This window comes from Solea solea, chromosome 15, assembly GCF_958295425.1.
Source record: "Solea solea chromosome 15, fSolSol10.1, whole genome shotgun sequence".
NCBI classification, from domain to species: domain Eukaryota; kingdom Metazoa; phylum Chordata; class Actinopteri; order Pleuronectiformes; family Soleidae; genus Solea; species Solea solea.
The window spans coordinates 2,231,817-2,239,257 of record NC_081148.1 but is presented as its reverse complement, the minus strand read 5'-3'; the positions used below and the strand labels follow the sequence as shown (position 1 = coordinate 2,239,257).

At 43.5% G+C, this 7,441-nt stretch overlaps 2 protein-coding genes across 5 annotated transcripts in view; one reads left to right on the top strand and one right to left on the bottom strand.

Annotated features, from left to right (window-relative positions):
* entpd6 (ectonucleoside triphosphate diphosphohydrolase 6) overlaps positions 1 to 5,243 on the top strand; it is a 21,236-nt gene extending 15,993 nt beyond the window's left edge. For both annotated transcript variants that reach the window (XM_058650982.1, XM_058650983.1), the window contains exons 7-14: positions 410 to 498; positions 750 to 829; positions 1,251 to 1,315; positions 3,893 to 3,994; positions 4,085 to 4,225; positions 4,351 to 4,407; positions 4,498 to 4,610; positions 4,751 to 5,243. In XM_058650982.1, coding sequence (XP_058506965.1) covers positions 410 to 498; positions 750 to 829; positions 1,251 to 1,315; positions 3,893 to 3,994; positions 4,085 to 4,225; positions 4,351 to 4,407; positions 4,498 to 4,610; positions 4,751 to 4,834 — 731 coding nt within the window. In that variant the 3' untranslated portion in view covers positions 4,835 to 5,243. The remainder of the gene's footprint in view (positions 1 to 409; positions 499 to 749; positions 830 to 1,250; positions 1,316 to 3,892; positions 3,995 to 4,084; positions 4,226 to 4,350; positions 4,408 to 4,497; positions 4,611 to 4,750) is intronic.
* Positions 5,244 to 5,367: 124 nt separating this feature from the next.
* On the bottom strand, positions 5,368 to 7,435 carry LOC131473648 (barrier-to-autointegration factor-like). Of its 3 annotated transcripts, none has more exons than XM_058651015.1 (3): positions 7,347 to 7,435; positions 5,962 to 6,092; positions 5,368 to 5,600 (listed from the first exon to the last, which is right to left on the bottom strand). In XM_058651015.1, exons 2-3 carry the CDS (start codon positions 6,085 to 6,087, stop codon positions 5,454 to 5,456), a joined length of 273 nt encoding a protein of 90 aa, XP_058506998.1. In that variant the 5' UTR covers positions 6,088 to 6,092; positions 7,347 to 7,435; the 3' UTR covers positions 5,368 to 5,453. The 3 variants fall into 3 exon arrangements, with proteins under 3 accessions (XP_058506998.1, XP_058506999.1, XP_058506997.1); XM_058651016.1 differs by lacking the exon at positions 7,347 to 7,435 and adding an exon at positions 6,682 to 6,889 and having other exon boundaries at positions 5,962 to 6,087; XM_058651014.1 differs by lacking the exon at positions 7,347 to 7,435 and adding an exon at positions 6,682 to 6,882.
* Between the last annotated feature and the right edge of the window lie 6 nt (positions 7,436 to 7,441).

The window sequence follows — 7,441 nt, the reverse complement described above, 5'->3', positions numbered from 1 at the left end:
TAAACATCCCTTGTCCCCGCCAGCTAGAATCACTGATTTTCTCCCTGGACTTTGGTGTGTGAGAGTGAGTGGTTTACAGACGTCTGTCTCACATGTGATCATGTGACGTAGCTGTCATAGATTTAAACTGAGCCGAGTCTTTTGTTCATGTGGCTCAAACCTGTTTTTGACGTGAGTCTGACCTGAATGAAGGTGTGGTCCACACACACACACACACACACACACACAAGCAATTATAATAATAATATTTAATATCTTTTATGCCTCTTTGTGTGTGTGAGTGGTTGTTTTGTTAAACCCAGATTAATGTGGATACAAGAAATAGTGATTACCTGTTATTGGATTATACTGCATCTCTCTCTCTGTCTGTCTCTCTCTCTGTCTGTCTCTCTGTCTGTCTCTCTCTCAGGTGGTCTTCACAGTGCTCACTCGCCCACAGTGGGGATGTTGGATTTGGGCGGTGGCTCAACTCAGATCACCTTCAGCCCTCAGGATGAGGTGAGGAGTGCAGAGGGGGTGGAGCTAGTAAAGAAAGATAGAGGAAGTTTGGTCTCTCTCTCTGTCTCTCTCTCTCTCTGTCTCTCCCTCTCTTTCACTCCTGAGTCAAACTACTTGTATGGCTCTGTCTTTGAAGCTGTAATCTGTAAATGCAACACTAATCCCAAATAAACACCCTCAGAGACGTTTGCGCGTGTGTGTGTGTGTGTGCGTGTGTGTGTGTGTGTGTGTGTGTGTGTTTCTTTGAGCAGAAAACCATCCAGACCTCGCCGATCGACTACATCAGGTCCTTCCAGATGTTCAACAGAACACACACCGTCTACACTCACAGGTACACACACACACACACACACACACAGTTCAGATTTTATGAGATGCTGCCAGTCCTGTGTGTGTGTGTGTGTGTGTGTGTGATGTTAAAATCACTGATTTTCTCGGTGGACTTTGGTGTGGGAGAGTGAGTGTGTCTCACAGTGAGATAAAGACGTTTAAACTGACACGTGACTTTATGTCTTTAAAGCTCTTTTATTCTACTTGACTCTTGACACTTTTCATGATGTTAAAACGTATTATAGTCATTAATGAAATGTGTGAAAAAAAAATGCAGTCACTTTTCATTTATTGATGATTTAGATTGATTAGAAACGGTGAAGGTGTTAGTGTTGATCCCTGTGGAACTCCGGATTCTCTACCAATGACTTTTCATGTTTATTGGTGTGTGTGTGTGTGTGTGTGTGGTTCTGGTTCTGCAGTTATCTGGGTCTGGGTCTGATGTCAGCTCGATTCGCCATCTTAGGAGGTGTCGACGGTTCACCACGTACGTATAATCCCGTCCCTCTTTTTCTTTTACTCTTGTTTTTTATTTTTTTTGTGTTGTTTTTTTAAATTTGCTTTCATCTGGCTTTAACCCCTCCCCCTCCTCCACTGCCCCCCCCAGATAAATAAGCCATTATCTAATCTTTTAATAACAGCACCAGTAAGATTAATTCCTTGTGCGGCAGCTGTTTGTGGAAGAAACATCAGCTATAACACACACGCACGCACACACACGCACACACACACACACACGCACACACACACGCACACACACACACACACACACACACACACACACAGTGTGAGTCCATAAACAACAAAATAAACGGCTTCATTTCTTTACACAGGTCAGTTTACAGCTTCTGTCGCCTATCTTACACTGAACAGAGTATGTTTATATACACTATATTAAAATAGTCTCATTTACTGATGGAGTAAAGTATATTTTATATTTCTTAATATAAAACGTGAAGTAAATATAATATTAATATTATTTACATTTAAATAATTATAGAATCAAATTACATTTATATGAATGAACAATGAATTTAAATGAAATCAATCAAAAAATGTATATTTTAAGGTGTTTATAATGCAGTATATTTATAAGTGCAGGATATTAATACTATTCTTATGTGTTCAATTATAATCCACACCACGTAAACACTTTAAATGTATATTTTATTCACTGTGAAACTCTTTATATGTCATACGTAATCTTTTGACAATGAAATGAATCTTCACTGTGACGACACACTGTTTATATTTGTTACATTATTCTGTCATTATACAGTCTGTTGTGTGAGCTACTGCCCCTCTGTGGGCCATCGAGGTACTGCAGGTGGGGCCATACAAACAGATTAAGCTTCCAATAACATGAATACATGAGACTCCTCTTTTTTGACATGTTTGTATTGTTTTATTAACATTAATATAATTATTAACATTATACAGGGTGTCCGCGGGGTCTTAAAAAGTATTTAAAGTTGATAAATGAATTTTGGGAAAATGAAGGCCCTGTTTCGATGAGGTATTACATTTGTCCATAGAGTTTGACTTGGACAAAATGCATGAATGTATTTATTGTTGAAAACAACGATGCACAGACATGCTCGCCCTGTAAGATCGGCTCAGGGCCGCCCGCGCACATGTGACGTTATGCATCTTGCGACAGCGAACGCACTACTACGCAAAATAGTATCCGAAATCGCACGAAAATGCACTCCAAAATCTTCAGACATGGGAAAATGTCAGTTTGCGGACTCCTGGTTGGAGATCCCTGAATTTCAGCAATGGCTGAAGCCTGTTGCTGTAAACACTAAATATTAAATCCTGAAATACTAAAACTTTAGAGAAGAACAGAAAGAAGAGCAGCCTCCTGCTGTCAGGCTGCAGTACCACTGAAAGAGAAGGAGGGCGACAGAGAGCAGGACTGTAGCTAAACCAGCTCTGTGTCAATAAAACTGTTCCGTTCACCATTGTTGACCAAAACTGTGACCACACTTCTCTGCATGTTTGTCAAACAGTCCCCAATAAAGACATCAGGCCAGAATGTGTGTGTGGTAGTGCATTAAGGAGAACTCCTCCCTTTAGGCGAGACCGAAGCAGGTGAACGTCACTGCTCTACAGGAAGTTTAATAACCGTGCGTTTACTGTTATGTTCTGTAGAAAAACTGACCCACAGTGACGACGCTGGTCCTCGTTTAAGTGAGCAGACAAGTATGTGTGTGTCTGAGAGTGTGTTTGGCCCCAACCAGAGAATGATGCTGAATTTAAACCACATTTTCATTTTTAAAACACTTATGGACTTTTTTAATCATCAAAATGTGGCATGGTGAGTGCTATCAGGCCACATGGTTGTTGTGGTGGTTAGACCTGGTGGAAGGACTAAATGTTCTCCTCCGTGTTGAAGATCCCTGAAGTTCAGCAATGGCTGAAGCCTGTTGCTGAGAGCTTTTTGTATATAAACTTGGACATCAACACTGTCCAAGTTTTGTTCCTTTCCAGCTTATGAGTTCCTTCATGGTGGTGCTCTACAGATTGAATTGCAAACTAAGTTAAATATGTGTTGCCGATTACAGCTTGATGTGGTGATAAGGTCTTAAAATATTTTGAGAAGGTCTCGAAAAAGTCTTACAAAGGATTCCTGCATATACCCTGTTATAGTACTCCATTATGGTGTATTTGTATTATATTATGTATGTACCGTCTGTTGTGTGAGCTACTGCCTCCCTGTGGGCCTACATGGTACTGCAGGTGGGGCCAAATAAATAAAGTGTGACCGGTGTGACTGGCTTTGTTGTCCCTCACATTGTTCTGTAGAAGGGGACGATTATTGACGTAACACCTGAACTTATGTCACTGACGTTATTAAAATGTTGAAACGTTACAAAAACATAACGATGTAAAGCATCAGCGCCCCCTGGTGGCACAGCGAGATAAATCACAAGGACTGTACGCAGAGCAGCGAGATAACGACAAAGTTACAGCAAGACATTTTTAATTGTATACAAATAAATATTGTCTGGACCAATCAGAGAGCAGCTTCTTACTGTGATCTGTGTGTGTGTGTACACAGTAGGGGGCAGCACTGAGCTGGTCAGCCCCTGCCTGGCTCCAGAGTACTCGGGCAGTTGGGAACACGCTGACGTCGTCTACACTGTGAAAGGACAAAAGGAAGGTAACGCCCACACCGCGCTCTGATTGACCACGCTTGTGTCACATGTGTCTGTGGGACAGTAGGAACCTTGTGTGTGTGTGTGTGTTCCAGGGGAGCAGGTTTACGAGGCGTGCCTCAACAAAGTGGAGAAGGTCGTTTACAAGAAGGTGATGAAGGCGTCAGAGGCTGCGGACATGGACTTCTACGCTTTCTCCTACTACTACGACCGCGCTGTGGACCTGCACATGATCGGTGAGGGGTCAGAGGTCAGGGGGAGGCGGGAGGGAGGGAGTTACACACAGAGAGAGAGTGTGTGTGTGTGTGTGTGTGTACCATGGTCATGTGATCACATGAACTGATGACTTATGTGTGTTCAGATGAAAAAAAAGGAGGAGTCATCAAAGTGATGGATTTCATCGATGCAGCTAAATCAGGTGAGTCGCTGCCACCTGGTGTCTGATTCTACAACTGCACCTGTTACATTACACAAACGTCAGAGCTGATCATGTGACTTGTCTCTGCAGTGTGCAGCGCTGAGTCCATCAGTCCACAACAGGACCCGTTCTTGTGTCTGGACCTGGTCTACATCACAGTCCTGCTGCAGGAGCTCGGGTTCCCTCCACACAAACAACTGAAGGTAAGAACCACACACACCAGAACCTGGACCACATACAACACTGTCTGTAGTTCATCTGTCACATGATGTCACTTCCTGTTCTGTCCCAAATGTGTGTGTGTGTGTGTGTGTGTGTGTGTGTGTGCGCGTGCATGCTCTAGTTGGCCAGGACCATTAACAGTGTAGAGACCAGTTGGGCTCTCGGGGCCACGTTTCACTACATCGACTCACTGAAGAGAAACTGATGACATCACACTGAGCCACCATAAGCGGGCGGAGCCAACGGTACGGCAGATCTGCTGCTTCCTGTTTCTGTGACGTCATGGAAACCAGACGATTGGTGATCACTCCTTGTTTTGAAATGCTGAAGTAATAATCAAAGACTTTCTGTCCACACGGGGGCACTGCTGATCATGTGACTGTCACATGTCAAACATGAAGTTTAAAAGAAATATGTGATTGTTTACATTTTACCTGATTAAAGGGGGTTTGTCGGGGGTGGGACTTATATGTAAATATCTAACACGACTGTGACCTTTGACCTCGTTCTTGAATCGGATTGTTGGGTTTGTGTCGACAGCGACTGTGATTGTTTATTTTAGTGCCAAACCTCAGTGAGAAAACGTTTGCTAAATAAAACATGATTTACACTCACACACGTTATTGATTATTGATGCTGATCTATAAAAATGTCTGTGCACCCTCCTGCCACCAGGGGGCGTCTGAGAGCCTTACATTAGCTCCAGTGGTGAAACGGTGTGAAAGAAAAGAAACAAACTTTGAGACAAAAGCTTTTTATTGACAAACACCTGTCCTGCAGGGACAGGAAAGGGGCGTGGCCATAATGAAATAGGACGCGGGGTCTCAAAGGAAAGCATCGCACCACTCCTTCAGGCACTGAGCGCAGGATCCTGCCTGACGACTGTTTGCTCCGCTCACGTCTTTGAGCCAATCAGTGAACATCTCTGTGTCTTTCTTCAGCAGCAGGAACTGACCCAGCACCACGTACGCCTGCACACGCACGGGAAAAACACAGGAAAATGACATGAAAGTCCCGTAACAAAGAAAAATGTGTGCACAACAAAAACACATGAAAGTGTCACAGAAAACAGTAAAACATGCAATAAAATGACACAATGACAACACTGAACTGAAACATGTAAAAAGGAAAACGTGAAACAAACGACGTGAAAATGACGCTGAAAACACGGGAAATTGACATAAAACAAAGTCGTTACAAAAGACACCAAAAAACTGAAAACGTACACAAAAACGCGTGAAACTTGACAGTGAAAACTGGCCTCCTGGGGGCGCTACGCACTAAAGTCAATGTGCGTTTATTGAATAAATATTTATTGATAAATGTGCTGACCTTATCAAAACCCTGCTCCTCCAGCTTTTTTCCCAGAATCCCTCCGATTCCCGACAGCGACGTCACCGACTTGTCGCCCATCGGCTCACCGACAAAGTCGCGATGTTTCTGAGACGTGGTCGACATCTTCACTGAATACAAAACAATCAGTGAGACTGATTTTTGATCAGAGTGACTCAGCCCTTTTGATTATTTCACATTTCATCTGATTAAAGTGAAACCACTCACTCTCCCACACCAAACAAATCAGTGATTTTAACGTCACACACACACACAACCAGGAGATGTTGATCACTAAGTTCAAATGTCTTATTTTGTCAATTCGGCTTTTAAAATACTTTGTTCAGATTAACCTCAGTGACACAAAGTGACCACACGAGGCAGCAGAGGACCAGCAGCTCCTGTGTCTCCGCGAGCTAAAATCACTGATTTTCTCTATGGACTTTGGTGTGGGATGTTTACAAACTTCCGTTTCCTGTTGGAAAAGTCTGTCTAGCAGTGAGATAAAGTCGTAAACAAGCTCTGAAGATATCGTAGATTTTCTGAGCTTTTCTTAAAGAGACAGCAGCAGCAGCAGCAGCAGCTCCCGGTTCACAGGATCCGGGTCCGCAGCTCTGGTGTGAACCTGCCGACCCACATTTCACTGCCGTTCAAACTCAAACACGGACCATTTTGTTCACTGCGCACGTTATAAAGTTCGCGGAGGAAGGATTCACTCACCTGACTTAAACGCGCCGTAAACCGCGCGGGAATCACGCAAAAATGGAAGAAAACAAAAAACTAAATCGAGCACCAAACTTTTTTTTTTAATTTAAACTGGAGGCGTTTTATTCTGAAACCCGGAAAACGACTGACGTCCCAGGCACGACGTCACGACGCAGAGAGTCAAAGATGGTTTGCAGTGAAGATGACTCACTCGGTAACAATGTAACAGTAATTAATTTCCTTAAATTTGTTGATTTAATTAAACTCCGGTCACATTTGTTACACAGTAAATGAGTCTTACTCAAAGTACTCTTCGGTTTTCATCGGCGGACATGTTGTTTGTGAGAGAGAACGCTTAGGGCGTTATTATCGACTAGTGTCAGCAGCTACAACAGCTAACAGTGGTTAGCCCCCGGACAGTTGTCGTTCATGTGTTTTTCCGCATTGTTCGAGTGGAACTGGGTCAACATGTAAGTCTTTGACTTAAAAGTATGTTAGTTTACGTCTGTATTTCTGAAAGAACTCAGGAACAGCTTCAGAGTGAGACCTCTTACTGTTGAAGTTATTAGTTGTTGTTTGTTTTTTTACATTCCACTGGTAGCCCCGCCCTCGCTCGTGTGTCCCGCCCACTCTCAAACTTCTCAAAGTGGGTGTGACTGCGTGTTTTCGTCTTGCTCTACCTGTCAGGTGTGGCGCTGTTAGCGGGAGCTCAGCGTGGCTCAGTCCGCCTTCTGCGCTCCCTTCGCGGCCTCACTTGGTCCCTGACTCCTCGTAG

What these genes read in the sequence shown, in the direction of transcription:
- LOC131473648 (XM_058651015.1), bottom strand. Translation starts at nt 6,087, where the DNA reads ATGTCGACCACGTCTCAGAAACATCGCGACTTTGTCGGTGAGCCGATG. An exon ending in AGGAGCAGGGTTTTGATAAG is followed by an intron (nt 5,601 to 5,961) that starts GTCAGCACATTT and finishes GTGCGTGTGCAG; the next exon opens with GCGTACGTGGTGCTGGGTCA.